We start from the raw sequence: 20,406 nt of genomic DNA, 5'->3' as shown, positions 1-20,406 counted from the left end.
TTTGTAGATGAGCAGTGAACAGCTGATGATTTTATAGTCAGCAGAGAGGAGGTCACATGATTTCATAGAAACACTCCTCCCTCCTAAAGCTCATCACATTACAGTACAGTAGCAGTAAATGACTGAATATAATTGCACATATAATAATGTAACGTAATGACTACATTTATTTAACTACAAATAAATCTCTGAGATTAAAAATCTGGTTTTGAAGGTGAAACCCAAGAAGAAGAGGATGTCATCTGTAGAAGAGAGATGTGCAGTCATGGGGCTGGACAGAACAGTTCAGTTACAGTTTTAAGCTGAAGAATCAGGTTCCTCCAAGTCCAGGTGAGTACCAGGTCATTAACAGACTCTAGTCATGTGACCTTCAGGTGATAAAAACCTAAACTCTCCTCCAGTCATGCCTGGATCTCCAAGTTCCTCCCACACAGAAGAAGCCGAGCATCACTGCTCTGTGACTGTAGACTTTAAATACATTAATTTAGTCAAAACACAGAAGTTACAACATATGAGCAAAGTGTAAGCTTAAATAATATTGATTTCTGTAGTTACTGTACTCTTCACGATGCAACTTGTATGACAATAAACTTGAACACACTGTCACTCAGGTCACATTCAGTTCACCATATGTACAGTACAGTGAAGTAAAAGTACAAAGTTCAAGCAGACAAGGAGAAGAATGGGGCTGTAAATGTTGTAAAGGTTGTGTTCATAGTGTTAAATGATTAACTTTTTATCCTGTAAAGAGTTAGACACCATCCAGTTGATGAGTTTACTGTTTGTCAGCTGAGAGGAGGTCACATGATTTCATAGAAACACTTCTTTCTCTTAAAGTTCATCTTACAGTACAGTAGTATTAAATGACTGAATATAATTATACGTACAATATTTTACTACATTTATTTAATTAGAAATAAATGTCTCACTGAGATTAAAAAGGTTTGTCTCACTTGAGGTCCCTGACATAAGATTAATATTCTTTGTATACTGTGGAAAAGTTCACCACTCTCAGAAAACCATTGTATGAATGTGAGTGTGTGAGTTTATTAAACAATCAGAAAGAAGGAAATAAGAAAAGGAGAGATTGTACAAAATTCTAGCAGGAAGTAGATGTAGTTGACAATTTATCTTGTGTCTTTACAGAGTTTTGGTTAAGTTTAAGTAATTTAACTACTTAATGTAAGCGCCAGCGTAGTTCTGCTGGGAAGACTCCAATACGTCACTCATTCATTCATTACCCCTAACCAATCGGCAGCCCCGCCTGTCTTTATAATGAACCGAGTCACGCACCTGTCTTGCTGCTTTCAGGTACAGACTTTCGACGTTCCGTTCGACTCAGTTCTCAAACGAGCGTTCGAGAGCACAGACACGATTAAGAAAACCAGATTACCTTCACCATGAACCGCGAGTTGGTCCTCGACGCATCTGACAGCGAATGTTCGGCATCCCGTCGATCATCCTCGATTCTCCTTCTTCCGTCTACTTCAATCCGTTCGCCTCCAGCTAGCCATCTCTCCCGACTACACTCCGTCGTCCCAGTTCCTCAAAACCTCGTTAATTATCCTCCATCCAGCGACTACGACCTTCATTTTACACCTCCTCTACCTCGTCCAGACAGAGGCCGCGGTACTCGGCACCGCTCACCTGAGCTACGTCCACCCAGACACCGCAGCAGCTAGCCGGGAACAGGCCGGTAACGGCCGCTCCTCTATCGGTTCACCTCCGGCCAGCACTCCTCCACGCCCGACTACCATCGCAGACCGGACAGTCGCTCGCCTACAGCACGCCTCGAGAAAAGAAGCGCATTCCATTCCACCGCAGCGATAACAAGGCAAAACTGTTCAAACTTCTTCAAAATTCCATCTCCTCCACCAGACAAACAACGCGCTTCGACTCAGGTCTTCCGGCTCGACCCCTACACGTCATCACATCCGTGTACGCTGACGTCATCACGCAGGCCGCAGCATCAGGTCGGGTCCTCCTAGTTCCACCAGCCTTATCCAGCCAGAGCCAGGTCGTATCAGTTCCACATTCACCCACTTGTCGAACTTGTTCTCTTCCCTCCGCAACCGGCCATCTAGGGCACATCACGATTCAATTCGGGTACACTCACGGCGCTACGATTCGATTATTCAACTATTATTGTGATTATTGTGATTATCGCGATCACCACGATTTTCAATGCATCTTTCCCCCATTTAGGATTTCCATGGAGTTCTTTGGCATCGCTCTGAACTAGAGATGGGTGATATGGAGAAGGAAAAAGAAAAAAAAAAAAAAAAAAAAGTATCCCGATAATTTCTGGTATTTATCACAGTAACAATTAAAAACGACGATAAATAAACACTAATTCAGCCTAATCTTTTGACTATAATGCATCGGCAAGTTTCATCTGAGTGTGAGGCTTTGGATGAAGCCGACGCTGCTTCTGCATCCTTGCACATTTTCCGGCTTTCTTCACATTCTGGTTAGTGCGTGCGTTCGAGGTGGTGGAACAAAAATTAGTGGTGTCACTGTCCTTCGTATGCACCATTCATTAGCAAAATCTTGCAGCAAAACTACAGGTAAGTACCCAATCGTTAATGGAAATTGGCTACGCCGGTTTCTGGTTGTTTACATACAAGCAAGTTTCAGGAGGAGTTCCTATTTAAACCTCAGACTTCCCACCAGTCCCCTAGAACTGAAGCCCAGTTGCCCTATTGAACCTTTTGGATATACTTGCATGTTGTAAATTGCTGCTCCGCGTCAGACTTTTTAAAACCAAACCAGTTCCAGATAATGAAGGTGGAGCCTAGTCTAGGAACGAGCCTCCGTATCTTTTCGTTAATTTTCATTTCCTTCTAGATCCCAGCCTTTCTAATCAGCAGCTTCTCTCCCTTTTCAGCCATCTCGATCGCGCCATCTGCATCATTCCCCAATGTCGACATTCCTTTTCACACCTCCTGCCACAGCCCTCAGCCATTCCTTAACCTTATCCACGTTATCCAAGACACCTCACGATTCGATTTGCCGCTACCGTTCGATTACAGCTCACGCCGCTACCGTTCGATTATTTGATTATACAACTTCATCTCCCAGCCCGAAGACATCCAGCTTTACACAGACGCAGCTCCCTCTGTCGGTTTTGGGGTTTTTTACCAAGGGCAATGGTTTGCCGAGAAATGGTCTCCTGACTTCTCAGAGTTGCCCTCGGGTCTGCCTCTTCAGCATTGCACAAGATCTTTCCAATCGTCGTAGCCAGTGTCTTATGGGGCGCCACTTGTCCCTTCTCAGACGGCTAACTAGGCAGTCCGTCATGCATAATTTTATCATTTGTGCAGAACATATCCCCGGCTACCAAAACGTAATCGCTGATGCTCTCTCTCGTTTCCGATTTCAGGAGTTCAGACTACTCTGCTTAGATGCTGACCCGGAGCCGATAGCGTGCCCACCTTTCCCAGCTCTAATCTTGGATTAAAATCACCTATGGCCTCACTGTTGGACAGTGCGAGACGCTATATGGTTAAGGGAATAGCCCTGAGTACTCTTAAAGTTTATAAGTCCGCCTGGACCTGCTTTGATTTATTTTGCCTTTCGTTACAGTTGCCCATCTTTCCAATACTCGTCCCAAATTCAACTGTGAGCTCCCTATTTCCTCAAATAGAAAAGTTCCTTCCCTCTAATGTTGTTCTTGAACTAATCTCTGAATGAAATAGTTTGTTTGATTGAATTCTTCAGCATGTATTCAGTTGCTCCTTTCACATGGTTAGAGATCAGGTAAAAACAGTCACATCGTTCTTCACAAATACTTTCATCTAAATCTACTGTCTTTGGACGGTGGGAGGAAGCCGGAGAACCTGGAGAGAACCCACACAGACACGGGAGAACATGCAAACTCCACACAGAAAGGAACCAGTCGGCTCATGGTTTTGAACCTGGAACCGTCTTGCTTTGAGGCAATGTGTCCTCGGAACACATTTTAGGTCACTCTCTGTCAGATAGTACAGTGGTACAGCATTGTGTTTCCTCCTGTTGTTTTCTGGAACAATGCAATGTTCTTAATGAAAAATGACTTTATAATGACTTCACCTGTTCCTGTATGAACTGTTAAATAGTTTAAAGGTTCATCAATGTATTGAACCTTTATATGCTATGTGTGCAAAGTCTTCATTTATAATAAGATAATCCTGTAATTTATACTACAGGGGGAAACAAGCAATAAAATATTTCAACTACTTCAAATATTTGGCAGAAGGCCACAGAGACTCAAACAGAGAACCTGATTCTAGTAGAGTTTTAAACACATTGTCTTTATTCTGCTCTTAGTTCAAGTAAATCTGCAGCAACATGTTTGAATCTGATCATTGGTAATAAATGATGGTGGGAACAAAACTAAAGAAATAGAAAAGAAAGAGAAACTGACAAGAGAGACAAGTGATTCTGGAAAGAGTTGGAGTTTCTCTGAAAACATGTGACCATAGACCGCTCCACCCAGCTTCATCTGATACCATATAAAACCTCAACATGTCATATGACTCCACCTTAATACCTCAGGCTTGTCTAACCTCTCCTGCAGTATATGCACCTCAGCTCCATCTGATACCTTATAAAACCTCTGTGCTCTGACTCCTCTCTGCTCTTCTCTTCTCGTCTCTTCAGCATCACAGAGCTTTGTGAAGCCAACAGCTCAGGTAAGATGACTTTAAATGTCAGGATCAGGAGACAAAGATTCAAACTATTATATTCTCCTGATACATTTACAGTTAAACATTTCATGATGAGTGAAGCTAAACATTCACTCATTGATTATTTTCTATGCTTCTGATCATTTTCTAAATCCTCCATCAACTGTTGGTTTCAGGTTGTTTCTGTTAAGATCATCTTAGAGCTACTGAAGAGATCAATGTACCAATGCTCTGACCTGTACATTATGTGTATACTGGTTATGTTGAGCAGGAAGTGAAATATGGGGTGCCGTTTGTAAAGTGGCTCATGCTGAAAATAACAGCAACATTTTGTCACATTTAGCTTCAAACAATGTTTAAAAAACTGGTGTGAATTTTTGAGAGTCACTTTTTTGCACATTTACAAGAATATTTGTCAACTTAGAGATATTTTAAATATTTAAATCTAAATGCTAAATCTAAATCTAAATCTTAAATATAAATGTTAAATATAAATATAAATGTTAAATCTAAATCTAAATCTAAATGCTAATTCTAAATATTTCGGGTGAAACTAAATATTTAACTAATATGCAAATTCAAATGCCGGTAACCGGAAGTAGCAAAATAAAAGCTTGAGGAGGTCAGAGTGTGTTTATAGTGGCAAATAACAAATAAAACCCATCTTATCCGGGGAAATGGACTCTTGGATGTGGATTATCGTGATAATAACTACCTAAAATAAAAAACACGTTTGGAGAAACTTTATTTGAAGAGTACTTTGAGTTTTTAGTGTCACTTTTATGAAGGGTGCGGGACTTATGACTTATGAACTGTAGCCACTATAGCCAGCCACAAGGGGACTCACTTTGACTGATCTGTCATGTTCGCCCACCTCCACACGGTACACTGTAGGCCAGTGGTTCCCAAAGTGGGGGGCGCGACCCCTAGGGGGGGCGCAGGACGTGGATGGAATTAAAGGGTGACAATGTTTTGGGATTTCCGCGGGTCACAGTATTCCTGCGGGAGTCCTGCAGTACGGGAGTCAATTTCACTGTTGGTAACGTGATAGGGACGAGATAGAGCAAATAATCAACGGGAATGGGACGGAGCCAGAGATTAAATTACAAATGACGCTGCAATGCGGCGAGTGCGCTCACCGCGGGACGGGATTTGGGAGTCTTTCTGTCGGGATTTTGCGGGACGGGTGGGCAATCATGTGATCGGGATATGACGGGTATTTTTGTGGGCTCGGGATGGGGTGGGAGCGACAATTGATTCCCGTGGCACCCTCTATATGGAATGAATGAATCGTGAAAATTTTCTTATGTACCAAAGGGGGTCCCAGCAGAAAAAGTTTGGGAACCACTGCTGTAGGCTACTGTCGGCCATGGTCGCTCTGCAAACATGGCAACCCAGTAAACACATAACCTTTAGGGAACGTTCCCTAAAGGTTGTTTTTTTCACCTTCAGCTAACCTTCTCTGAACGTTCCCTAAAGGTTCTCTTAAGGATGCATAGCTAAATATGGGATGTCTTAATTATAAGACTCTGTGAAGCAAAATCGATTGTGGGCAGGGAAGAGAAAATCTTTACATGACACTTGTATGTTCAATGTACTGAACATCTTTGATAAACATTTTTAACTTGCAGTATGTCCCTGTCCCTGAACTCAAACTTTAACTGCTGCCACATGTTTCCATTGTAAAAGTTTACTGGACACAGTTGGACTGTGTATCGGCATTGGAAACTGACAATAGAAATTAATCACTTAATGTTTACTTGCTATCAAAACCACTGTTATTAACGTTAACATTATAGAATTTGACATAATATAAGTTAGAATTACCAGTGAATAGTTTTAAAAAGGTTGGTAAGGCTACATTAAGCAAAAATAATGTAAAAACAATATGAAATATCAATAAAGGTTTTATTGTGTTTGGTAAGGGGGGAGGGGGGTTAACCATCCTGGTGGCGGATTCAAGTGGCACAGGTGGGAGTTTACTCCTTCAGCTCTGGTGGTGGTGGTGGTGACTGTGTCCTCCAGATTCCAGTCTTGTCGTCTCATGTTCACCAGCCATCGTCTCAGTCTGTCTGCATGCTGCACACCTAAAGGAAAACTATGTAAAAAACAAAAGCATTCATATGTCAAGTGGGTGTTAAGTGGACGTTACTTATTACAACCATATTACTAATGCCTGCCATTCCGTATATGTGCGTAGTCTAACTAGCTGTGATGCTTTTGAAGTGGGTATACTGCGTTGTCCTGTGTATCACATAGACTACACCACTGCCAAAGGCCAAAAACTAGGGCTGTCAATCGATTAAAAAAATAATTACATACTCTGTGATTAATTAATCTAAATTAATGGCATTAATGGCAGATGAGTGACTCAATGAACAGCCAAACCAACGTTATAGCCTTTAAAGTACAACGTCTCTTTTATTATAATTCTGACATGTGCAGAGTAGGCTACCCTAACACCAAGGTAATGTGTGGAATACCACCTATGATTTATCCTTTTTTTTGGCCATTCAACCATGTAGATTTTTATTCACGTAATTACTAAGTTGTTGCCTTTTCTATCCAGTAGATGGCAGTCCAGGATAAGAAATATCAGTTCAAGAAAATAAACTAAATAATAGGAACAAAGAAATTAAAGCAGCATAGCCTACAAGTGCAAACGGAAATGTAATGTGTGAAGCTTGAGCTTGAATTGCTCTATTTCTTATCCTGGGCTGCTGGATAGAAAAGGCAACAACTTAGTAATTACGTGAATAAAAATCTACAGCAGAGTATATCATTTATTAGATTTTTTTAATAGATTGACAGCCCTAGTGTATACTAGTACATGTTTATTTGTTGACTGTATAGAGTTAACACCTACCAATTGCTGTTGTACGTAAGTAGGCCTATAAATAAAATTCTGATTCTGATGGGAAGGAATGATGACATTTTGTGTTTTAGGTTTTCTTCTTCTTATTATTTTATTATTATTCTTGAACAGTTTGTACTGTATAAACAGTAAAACTCACACCAGTAGATTCAAATTTCGCGGTCATCTATCATCTTTTTTTTTTGCTACGTTGTTTGGAAAAAACTTACTTACCGAGGTGGCCTGTGGTGGCCCTGTGGCGGTTGCTGTCGCAGTGGAAAGACTTTGTATCGCCGCCAGAATGGCTCTGCTGATGTTCTCCGCTAACGCCGATTCATTCATTGCCATGTTTGCAGAGCGACCATGGCCGACAGTACAGTGTACCACACCCTTAATAAAAGTGACACTAAAAACTCAAAGTACTCTTCAAATAAAGTTTCTCCAAACGTGTTTTTTATTTTAGGTAGTTATTATCACGATAATCCACGTCCAAGAGTCCATTTCCCCGGATATGATGGGTTTTATTCGTTATTTGCCACTATAAACACACTCTGACCTCCTCGAGCTTTTATTTTGCTACTTCCGGTTACCGGCATTTGAATTTGCATATTAGTTAAATATTTAGTTTCACCCGAAATATTTAGATTTAACATTTAGATTTAGATTTAGATTTAACATTTAGATTTAGATTTAACATTTAGATTTAACATTTAGATTTAGATTTAACATTTAGATTTAAGATTTAGATTTAGATTTGGATTTAACATTTAGATTTAACATTTAGATTTAACATTTAGATTTAGATTTAACATTTAGATTTAGATTTAGATTTAGATTTAAATTTAACATTTAGATTTAGCATTTAGATTTAACATTTAACATTTAGATTTAGATTTAGTATTTAGATTTAAATATTTAAAATATCTCTAACAATGACTAATGACAAATATTCTTGTAAATGTGCAAAAAAGTGACTCTCAAAAATTCACACTAGTTTTTTAAACATTGTTTGAAGCTAAATGTGACAAAATGTTGCTGTTATTTTCAGCATGAGCCACTTTACAAATGGCACCCCATAGTGAAAGGGATGAACGTGATGTTTGGTACCTGAAGTATCAGAGTCTGTCTGGAACATCTTCTGATTTCCTGTAAAAACTGTGGAATCACTGAATGAATAGTTTTGTTCTTGTTTTAATTTAGAGACCAGACTGCACTGACTCTTCACTGTGTGGAACTGTTTCAGACATCACCATGGCACAGTGAGTAGAATAAGAACAATTACAACAACAATCAGGATGTTTATTGAGTCATTACACAAGTTACTGTTAGAAGAGCTGGGAGAAGGAGGAGAGATCACATGTGAGTTGTAGATAAAAGTCGTTTATTTTCCAGAAGTAAAAGAGAAATAAATCAGTACAAGTACAAGTACAAATGAAACAAAACCAATAATGGTAGAAGCCAGAGACAAGGAGTGAGCAACTGCCACCAGCTAATACAGTGGAGGCAGAACAGTGGAGTTAAAGTAAGAGGAGCTGTTAGGGACATTATTCAGAATCAGCTTCTCACATCAAACCAAAGTCATTCAGACAGTAAACTGAAAACCTCACACATACAAGAACAATTATTTAACACACTCTCATGTGAACTGTGAATGAAACCTTTTACAGCTGAATATCCCAAAAGCTGGACTTGTAGAGTTTTCTTGAACACATTTGATCCAAAAAGCTTCTTTAGTTCTAACGGACTGGTTAAAATAGGTACATCTGAGTCTTTTAATGACTAGATATTTACCTGTTGTTGGAGGAGACTGATTGATTCTGTCCTTTTTCTCCAATGAATGAGTGCCTCCCTCCAAATGACTTTCCAATCCTAGCCAGCTCTGCTCTCAAAATATCTTCAAACAATCTGCCACCTCTCTTCGCTAATTCTCTCAACTCAGGAAGGTAAGGCTTGCTTTCAGAGCAAGGTCTGTTAAATGGTAGGTCATTTTTCTGTCTTCAGTGTAGAATAAATATAAAACAGGATTATATTACCTCATGTTGAAACTCAACAATAACCTTCACTTCTTTATACGTGGAAGGCACCTCAACCATCCTGTCTACAGGCCCAAACAGTTTCAGGAAGTGAAACACTTCATCGTCTTCAATTGAATGTGCATTAGCCCACTCACTAAAACAGCATTTTGAACTTTGACATCTTCACAACTTCAGTCATATTTTTTTTTAGAAATGAAAGTAGAAGCCTAATTCAAATAATTAGTTTGTTGCTCCAGTTTCTACCAAGGTGTCCACCTAAAAATTATAGTGCAAGATATTTCAATAAAGACCTCCTGGCTGGCTCGCCAAAATGTAGCCTGTAACCCACTTATGGTACACAGAGTATTCAAATATATTTTGGGTAAGTGTCTAGATGTGTAGGAGGGGCTTCAGGAGAGTGACAGACACATAAAGCAACTGGAACCACAGGATACCTTCAACTTAAACTATATTAAACTTAAAACTAAATTAAAAAAAGTAAAAGTTTCCCTTTACATGGGAGTATCACCCTCCCAGTGTAACACATTCAGTGCATCACTAAGTGTAATAACAGTGCTTTGTAGGTCTCCTTTCCTTTAATGTTCAGTTCAACTAGCTTCAATCAAGGAATATAGTGTTGAGTCAAAAACAAAGTTAAATGTCAAAATGTGGAACACAACAATAGGCTACTGAAAGGATGAGAATGAAGGAGTAGGTGGTCTCCTTGGGAACATTTTGATCTTGGTCCAAATCCTCAGGATGAGGACATAATCCAGTTCATGGGTGGTTCACCAGCTCCCTCATCAGAAATAAATCCAAAAGCCACAATCTATTTCCAGGAAAAACTTCAAAACTATCTTGGCTATACAAGGCTATTACTACACTGAGTATGAAATTATCTATGGCCATAATGAGAATCAAATCTCAAATTTAAAACTTAAAATTTAAGTGCACTTGCCCAGTAGTCTTATTATTTACACCAGCAGCTTAAATGTGTGCCACCAAGATATGTACAGCACCAACAAAAGTGGTATCAAACAAAACTGTTTATCTATAATTTATATTTAATATCTTTGATTAAGTTGTAAATGCAAAAACATGTGGCTTCACTGGTGATTTAACACTAATAATCATACCATCACGTTAAACATGTTATAAAGGAGTGATTCTCAACTGGTGGGTCGAGACCCAAAAGTGGGTCACAGGCCCGTTTTCGATGGGTCGTGGGCCTTTGCCGGGGAAAAAAATAAATAAATAAAGTGTCACCGATTCACACTCCTTAACAGTAGGTGGCAGTAGGTGGTGGGTGACAGCCCCCATTTCACACCATCACATGATGTTCGGTTGACACCGCCATATTGGCAGAAAAATGATTGGCTCCAGCGCTGATTTCAGGCCGTCAGAGTTTACTGCATATCTGGGGCATGATAAATGCCCCAGGTGTGATTTGTTTGAGCATTGAAACAGCTGTCGCGGACAATGTCCCTTTACTCCGTAAAATCACTGAAAACATACATTGACGCAAGATGGTAAGCCACAAATATCCCTCATGACATCAGATGTGGATTACTGCAATAAAACGCCCAAGAAGCAGGAACGAGAAAACAGAGTGGTGGGATCCCTCAAGAAACGGATTTGACTTGTGTAGTGATCACTTTATATCAGGTACAGAATCCAGCATTTTCAAGTGTAATGTCTTGTTTATTTATCATGTTTTTAACACGATGTCCAACAGATTACAAAGGCTCATTCAGCACTAAAAGTACTACTATTGTAGCTGCGTTACTGTCATGAACCTCCTCGGAAACATTCTTTAGTGTTTGCTTTCAGCACTGACTCTATTCATTTTAACTTCATTTCCTCCCAATGTGGCTGTGTCAACAAAAAGGTCACATCTATAGAAGAAGATCACAAAGTTTGTTTCCATATGCTAATTTTGCATGGCGAAACGCAGGTACAACGCAGATTATATGAGATATGGATTTTCTTATATTGAGGACAAAGGAGGACAAAAACTTCAACTTCAAAAACTGTGTTTAGTGCAGCAAGGTGTTCTCTCAAAGAAACCTGTTGAGCATTTCAGAACACGATTACTGAAATGTTCTGGTTGTCATGTCAGCCTTATGATTATTGCTTGAATGTGACTGAAAATAGTTTTAATAAGTTATTATTATATATTCAATGAGTGGGTACTCAGCTAAAGCTGCATAGTCTTTTTTAAACTACTTCTCAGTAGTTGGAATTCAAGGCTGAAGTTGAAGTGAGGAGTTTTGGTTTTAATTAAAATGGGAATAGTCCCCACTATTCACCACTTGCTGGTCGTTTTGGTTTATAATTACATGTGTCTTTTTGTGTTTTCATACTGTGATGTTCTATTCTATCTCAGGCTCAAACTGTGTAATCTGTTCATTCAATAAATTTGAAAAGTTGAAATTTTTATTTGATTTGGGATTGTTATTAAGGGCTAATGGTGGATCCCAAACCCAGACCAGAGAACCACTGTTATAACAGACTTCAACAGCTCCTGTGTCATCAGAGCTACTAATTAGCCATGCTAGTTCAACTCAGCTAAACCACAAACTGTAAAACCAGCGGATGCCACGCTCCTATGGTGGAATGCAACAAGCCACACCACAGTAGGCAATAAGCCACGCCCCTCCATGTTAGTCGGGGGGTAGTTATCATTAACATGAAACCTCCAACACTCGTCACATTCTTAGATTTTATTAACTGATCTTTTCACGATGAACAAAAACAGTTCATGAAGTGTGAATAATGAAATTCTAAATGTGAATTGAGCATATTTGTACTTTTGCTTTTCAGTAACACTAACATCTCATCAAACTATCAGGACATCATCTCCAGAAGTATTCTGATCTCTTCAGGATCTCCTGCTGTCTACCAGCTGAAACCAAAGAAAGAGGAGATTGGAACTCTGACTAGAATGACTGTTGGAGAAAAAAATGTGAACAAGACAAATAAAACCATCTTACTAGTTGGTGAATCAGGAGCAGGAAAATCAGCTCTGATCAACTCTCTGGTCAACTACACCATGGGAGTGAAGTTTGAGGATGAAGTCTGGTTTCAGATCGTAGAGGAAAAGAAAAGAAGTCAATCAGAAAGTCAGACATCAGATGTGATCGTGTACGAGATCTTTGGTTTTGAAGATAAAACTCTGCCCTACTCTCTGACCATCATCGATACTCCTGGATATGGAGACACCAGAGGAATTGGACGTGATGTCATCATCAGTCAAAGATTATTTGACTTGTTTAGATCAGAGGATGGAGTTCATGAAGTTAATGCAGTGGGTCTGGTGATGAAGGCCAGTGATAATAGACTCAGTGATCGACTGTTATACATCTTAAATTCAGTGATGTCTCTGTTTGGAAAAGACCTGGAGAAAAACATCGTAGCTCTCATCACACACTCTAATGGAAGAAAACCTAAAAACACTCTTGGAGCTCTCGAAGCTGCAAAAATTAAATGTGCTAAAAATGAGAAGAATCAACCTGTTTACTTCCTGTTTGATAACTGTCAGGATGAAGACAGAACAGAAGAGGAAGAATCCCTGGAACATGCTGATCAAATATCAATGAGAGGAATGAGAGAGGTCACAGCTTTTCTGGAAAAAACGGAACCTCAGAAACTGAAGAAAACTGTGGATGTTCTGAATGAACGTGTCAGACTGACAGCCTGCATCCAAAACCTGGAAGAGAGAATCAGACTGACTGAACTGAAACAGACAGAGATCAAAAAGATTAAAGAAGATCTGAAGACACATGAAGAAGAGATGAAGAAGAATGAAAAGTTCACTGTAGAAGTTGATGAGGTCTACAAAGAAAAAGAAGATATTGGTGGGTTGGCATGGCTGCGCTTCAGTGGTAAAGCTACCTGCTGTACTGTCTGTGAGGAGAACTGTCATTATCCATGCACAATGGCCTGGAAACCTGGACACTGTAAGGTGATGAGAGGAGGTCACTGTACTGTTTGTACCAACAAGTGTCCTGTATCAAATCATGTGAAAGAAAAGTGGAAATATGTGACCAAGACGAGGAAAGTTCAGAAAACTGTAGCAGAAATAAAACAGAAGTATGAGAAGAATAAATCAGAAAGTCAGGAGTCGAGCCTTTTGGAAAATCTTCAGAAAGAAATGAACCAACTGACATCAGAGAAGTCCCAGTTCCTGGATGAGGCCTACCAACATGTTGACAAACTGGAGGAGATCGCCCTGAATGTTGACTCACTGTCCACTCATGTCCACTTGGACTTCCTGATTGAGAAGATGAAGGAGAGAGAAGACACAGAGAAGGTCCAGAAACTGGAGGAGATGAAAAACAGAGTGGATGAAGGAACCAGAGCAGCTCTGAGATACATGAAGAATAAACAGGATCTGGAAAATAAGTTAAAGACTCATTGATGTAGATGAACAACATGATTCTGATCTTTCTGCTGTCGACTCTCTTTAAACATGAATCAGTTGTTTCATTGTGATTGTGTTCAGTGTATCAGTTCATATTTCCAATCAGAAACATTATTTTAGTGTTTAGTTGCCGGTTCTATCTTCTGTTCTTTGGAGGAAGGTGAGATTTGGGGATTTAATGTTCTCTCTTCACACTTTATTTTATTATCATGATCAGATCATTGTACTGTCTGAAATGCATTACAGCACATTTGTTGTAGTTGTGAAAGCACTGTAGCTTATATTTAGTTATTAATAGTTATTATGAGTAATTACCTGCTATAAACTGGAATCTGAATGGGCTGAATGGTCAGATTAAGTACACAGCCTGCCTTGATCCTCAACACAGACAATGTGAGAATGTTTCTTTTGTTACATGAATCTCATCAAAGAACTGGAGATGTTCGATGCTTTTCAAACTAGCTCTACTATGTTACTGAATCTGAATCACTGGGAAGTAAAACAAGGGCTCGTTAGAGGGATTAACTCTCTTTGCTTTAGTCTGTCATTTAATTCTGATAAACTTGGTCCAGTAACGACCCACAGAAACTTTGGAAGAGTTAGATTCATACTTTAAAAAGAGATGTTAATCAGAGTGGTTGTGATTTAATCTGGTCAGCTCAGCTCTGTGTCTTTATGTGATCAGTTTCTTAGTGGTTGCTCATTGTCTTTATCTGTTATCACTTCCCTGGTGTCTACCTGTATCTTTGAGATGTTCTGTCTCTCTGCCACTGGTGGACTGTTGTCCTGTTGTGTTCTTTACTTAGCTTTAAGTTCTTCTCTCTTGATGTGCAGATGTTCTTGTTAAACTACCAGGAGACTGGGCCACTCTGTCAGCTAGCATTCTGTTGAATTCTCTAGGAGTAGTGATGCTGGTTGTTCCTGATTGACTTGTGTAGGTAGCATAGCTGATTTTGGTAGTATTATTTCTTTTTATCTATCATTGATTTTGCATCACACACCTCTGTACCTTCTTTGGAGTCTTTGTATAATTTGTTCCTCTGTTAATGTTTTTAGCAATAAATTACTTTATTACTCAACAATACCAGGTTTCCATTGCTTCCTGTTGCCCTTGCTTTACTTAGTTGCAATGTACCATATTTCTCATTGTAACTAAGAAACAAATGGTATTTATAATCCAGCATGGGGTACATATTTAAGATATAATTAACACATCTCAACCCACTTTAAGATAAAACCCGATGGGATTTATTTTCTTCAACAGGTGAAGATAGTTATAAAATAAAAATAATTAAATAATTAAAACAATTAAATATAAGTGAAAATCTAGTAAAATAAAATAAAATAGTATAAGCAGGTAATTTACAAGTTTATCATGTGGACAAATGTATAATAGATAGACACAGCAGTAAATATACACTATATTACCAAAAGTATTCGCTCACCTGCCTTTACTCATTCTATGAACTGAAGTGCCATCCCATTCCTAACTCATAGAATTCAATATGATGTCGGTCCACCTTTTGCAGCTATTACAGCTTCAACTCTTCTGGGAAGACTGTCCACAAGGTTGAGGAGAGTGTTTATAGGAATTTTTGACCATTCTTCCAAAAGCGCATTGGTGAGGTCACACACTGATGTTGGTCGAGAAGGCCTGGCTCTCAGTCTCCGCTCTAATTCATCCCAAAGGTGTTCTATCGGGTTCAGGTCAGGACTCTGTGCAGGCCAGTCAAGTTCATCCACACCAGACTCTGTCATCCACGTCTTTATGGACCTTGCTTTGTGCACTGGTGCACAGTCATGTTGGAAGAGGAAGGGGCCCGCTCCAAACTGTTCCCGCAAGGTTGGGAGCATGGAATTGTCCAAAATGTTTTGGTATCCTGAAGCATTCAATGTTCCTTTCACTGGAACTAAGGGGCCAAGCCCAGCTCCTGAAAAACAACCCCATACCATAATTCCTCCTCCACCAAATTTCACAGTTGGCACAATGCAATCTGAAATGTACCGTTCTCCTGGCAACCTCCAAACCCAGACTCGTCCATCAGATTGCCAGATGGAAAAGCGTGATTCATCACTCCAGAGAACGCGTCTCCACTGCTCTAGAGGCCAGTGGCGGCGTGCTTTACACCATTGCATCCGACGCCTTGCATTGCACTTGGTGATGTGTGGCTTGGCTGCAGCTGCTCGGCCATGGAAACCCATTCCATGAAGCTCTCTGCGTACTGTACTTGGGCTAATCTGAAGGTCACATGAAGTTTGTAGCTCTGTAGCAATTGACTGTGCAGAAAGTCGGCGACCTCTTTGCACTATGCGCTTCAGCATCCGCTGACCCCTCTCCGTCACTTTACGTGGCCTACCACTTCGTGGCTGAGTTGCTGTTTTTCCCAAACGCTTCCATTTTGTTATAATAGAGCTGACAGTTGACTGTGGAATATTTAGGAGCGAGGAAATTTCACGACTGGATTTGTTGCACAAGTGGCATCCTATGACAGTTCCACGCTGGAATTCACTGAGCTCCTGAGAGCGGCCCATTCTTTCACAAATGTCTTGTTTCACAGTCTGCATGCCTGAGTGCTTGAATTTATACACCTGGGGCCAGGCCAAGTGATTAGAACACCTGATTCTGATCATTTGAATGGGTGAGCGAATACTTTTGGTAATATAGTGTATATTCTATCCATGGAAGGTTTAATAACATGGAGTTCTGTTGTTGTTGTCCAGCTGGATAGAGTAGAGGATGAATGACGTCCTGAGTGGAGCTGGATCAGTCTGTTGGAGAATGAGCTCCACTGTCACTCTGTTGTCTGGTGGAGTGGATCAAATGGATTGTCCATGATAGAGAGACGTTTGTCCAGTGTCCTCCTGTCCCTCGCTGAGACAAACGTCTCCAACTCTCTGCTGATCATGAGTTCAGCCTTTTGGATCAGTTTATCAATACTACTTGTGTCATTTTTTCTGCCATATAATTAAACTTTCTGTAGTTAATATCTTCAAGCATTTTCACTAATTTTGATCACTGTATATTTTTAACAAGGTCATTTCAACATTGTCACTTAATTCCTGATTTAAGATCCTCTGCAACCTGCAAAAACTGTCCTTCACTCAGGGAAATATCCCAGCTGCAGCATAGACACCAATACAATGAAATGCATACAAAAAAAAAAACACAGAAAACACCATGCACACAGTCTAGCATATATATACACCATGTGATTACCTGTAATATACTACTAATGTGTATTGAGCAAATCTCACATTTTTCTACAGGAACACAAACATCTCATCAAAATATCAGCACATCATCTCCAACAGTAAAGAGATCTCTCCAGGATCTCCTTCTGTCTACCAGCTGAAGCCAAGGAAAGAGAAGATTGGAACTCTGACTAGAAAGACTGTTGGAGAAAGAAATGTGAAGAAGACCAATAAAACTATCTTGCTAGTTGGTGAATCAGGATCAGGAAAATCTACTCTGATCAACTCTCTGGTCAACTACACCATGGGAGTGAAGTTTGAGGATGAAGTCTGGTTTCAGATCGTAGAGGACGAGAAAAGAAGTCAATCAGAAAGTCAGACATCAGATGTGATCGTGTACCAGATCTTTGGTTTTGAAGATAAAACTCTGCCCTACTCTCTGACCATCATCGATACTCCTGGATATAATAGCACTAAAGGGATCAAAGAAGATGTCACCATCAGTCAAAGATTATTTGACTTGTTTAGATCGGAAGATGGAGTTCATGAAATTAATGCAGTGGGTCTGGTGATGAAGGCCAGTGATAATAGACTCAGTGATCGATTGATGTACGTCTTTGATTCAGTGATGTCTCTGTTTGGAAAAGACCTGGAGAAAAACATCGTAGCTCTCATCACACACTCTAATGGAAGAAAACCTAAAAATGCTCTTGAAGCTCTTGAAGCTGCAAAAATAAAATGTGCCAAAAATGAGAAGAATCAACCTGTTTACTTCCTGTTTGATAACTGTCAGCATGAAGACAGAACAGAGGAAAAAGAAGACCTGGAACATGCTGATCAAATATCAATGAGAGGAATGAGAGAGTTCACAGCTTTTCTGGAAAAAACTGAACCTCAGAAACTGAAGAAAACTGTGGATGTTCTGAATGAACGTGTCAGACTGACAGCCTGCATCCAAAACCTGGAAGAGAGAATCAACCTGACTGAACTGAAACAGACAGAGATCAAACAGATTCAAAAAGCTCTGAAGAAACATGAAGAAGAAATGAAGAAGAATGAAACGTTCACTGTAGAAGTTGATGAGGTCTACAAAGATAAAGAACCTATTGATGGTGGGATGTGGAAATTGGTGTTACTCCAAGGAGCTGTCTGTTGTAATGTCTGTGAGGAAAACTGTCACTATCCATGCACAATGACCTGGAATGCTGCACAATGTGAGGTGATGAAAGGAGGTCGCTGTACTGTTTGTACCAACAAGTGTCCTGTATCAGATCATGCGAAACAAAATTTGAAATATGTGACCAAGACAAGGAAAGTTAGGAAAACTGAAGCAGAAATAAAACAGAAGTATAAGAAGAATAAATCAGAAAGTGAGAAGAAGTTGAGCCTTTTGGAAAATCTTGAGAAAGAAATGAACCAACTGACATCAGAGAAGTCCCTGTTCCTGGATGAGGCCTACCAACATGTTGTCAAACTGGAGCAGATCGCCCTGAATGTTGACTCAGGGTCCACTCATGTCCACTTGGACTTCCTGATTGACAAGATGAAGGAGACAGGAGACACAGAGAAGGTCCAGAAACTGGAGGAGATGAAAAACAGACTGGATGAAGGAACCATAGCAGCACTGAGATACATGAAGAATAAACAGGATCTGGAAAATAAATTAAAGACTCATTGATGTAGATCAGTGGTTCCCAAACTTTTTCTGCTGGGACCCCCTTTGGTACATAAGAAAATCTTCACGCCCCCCCCCCCCCCCCCCCAAAAAAAAATAAATAAAATAATATATATATATATATATATATATATATATATATATATATAAAATGTTCAGACTCCTTTGTAGATTTCTACATTGTAATTAATACAATCCTCAGCCTTTTTGAACAACTAAAAGTAAACTTTACTGTGTAATATGTTCAATGTAACAGGTTTGCGTTCGCGTGGGAGCCCGTCAAAAACCTTCTCATCGCTCTCATCCCGAGCCCACAAAAATACTCTCGTCATATCCCGATCACGCACAAAAAAGTCCTATCCCGCAAAATTCCGAGAGAAAGACTCCTAAATACCGTCCTGTTCCCTATGTTGTTATCTAAAGTTGGGCGCACTCACCGCATTGCAGCGTCATCTTTTAAATTAATCTCCGGCTCCGTCCTCCGTCCCGGTCCCGCCCGCTCCCGTTAATTATTTGCTCGATCCCGTCCCTATCACGTTACCAACAGTGAAATTGACTCCCGTACCGCGGGACTCCCGCGGGAATAAAGTGACTCACGGGAGTCCCGTAAAATTGTGACGCTCTAATAAGACCCGGGCCCTGCGCCCCCCCCCCCCCCCCCCCCCCCCGTAATGGCTCTGCGCCCCCCACTTTGGGAACCATTGATGTAAATGAACAACATCATGATTGTGATGTTTCTGCTGTCGACTCTCTTTAAACATGAATCAGTTGTTTCATTGTGATTGTGTTCAGTGTAATATTTAGTTCATATTTCCAATCAGAAACATGGTGGAGGAAGTATTCAGATCATTGACTTCAGTCAAAGTAACAACACCAACATATTAGTAGTGTTATCAGTTCTCAGTAAAATGTAGTTCATGTATCAACAGTAAAAGTATTTCATGAGGAAAATGTTCTATCAGTGTGATATGATTGTATCTCATGTTACTGGCTTGTTGTTGTCATTCTAATCAGTTCATTCTTTTTATGTTGTTCTGATTTTTTAATTCACTATATTCTGTTCTTCACATTCAATCGTCTCCTGGTTGAAGCAGTTTTCTGTGAATCCTGAATAAAATCTCTGCTTCATGAAATCAGTTTGCTCAGAGTGTCTTCACTGGATCATCAGCTGATTCTCAGTCTCTTCAATCTTCTGCTGAACTTCAGTCAATAAACGTCTGTTTCTCTGTTACTGAAACTGTTGATTGTGACACAGACTCAACAAAGAAACACTGAGCTCTGATAGAACTGAGACTCTATGAAAGAATCATGAAGAATCTGTGATGAACTGTGTAGGTGAGGAGTTCTACAGAGACCACTAGAAGGAGCTGTACTACATCACTGAAGAGATGCTGCTGTGTGGACTGACCAGACTCCACTGAACCTAACAGAAAATAAACCTGTTCACAATAAGTGGAGTTCAGATGACAGGATGTTTGCCCTCAGATCAGAGTCAGATATTTAACTTTCAGTATTTTTAAGATTAAACTGGTTGTAAAACTTACCAGTGTGACGTTAAAAATCTCATCCATTATAAAGTT

At 39.9% G+C, this 20,406-nt stretch overlaps 1 protein-coding gene across 1 annotated transcript; it reads left to right on the top strand.

Annotated features, from left to right (window-relative positions):
• Positions 1–1,400: 1,400 nt before the first annotated feature.
• Positions 1,401–13,956, top strand: LOC311507920 (uncharacterized protein; the record flags this gene model as incomplete). Its single annotated transcript, XM_084572463.1, has 6 exons — positions 1,401–1,440; positions 1,577–1,784; positions 1,879–1,973; positions 4,642–4,673; positions 4,844–4,887; positions 12,360–13,956. The coding sequence occupies 6 exons, from the start codon at positions 1,401–1,403 to the stop codon at positions 13,954–13,956; spliced, it is 2,016 nt and encodes a 671-aa protein (XP_084428589.1).
• Between the last annotated feature and the right edge of the window lie 6,450 nt (positions 13,957–20,406).

Source organism: Chelon labrosus, assembly GCF_963514085.1.
Source record: "Chelon labrosus genome assembly, chromosome: 22".
NCBI classification, from domain to species: Eukaryota; Metazoa; Chordata; class Actinopteri; order Mugiliformes; family Mugilidae; genus Chelon; species Chelon labrosus.
This window is presented reverse-complemented; position numbering and strand designations above follow the sequence as displayed.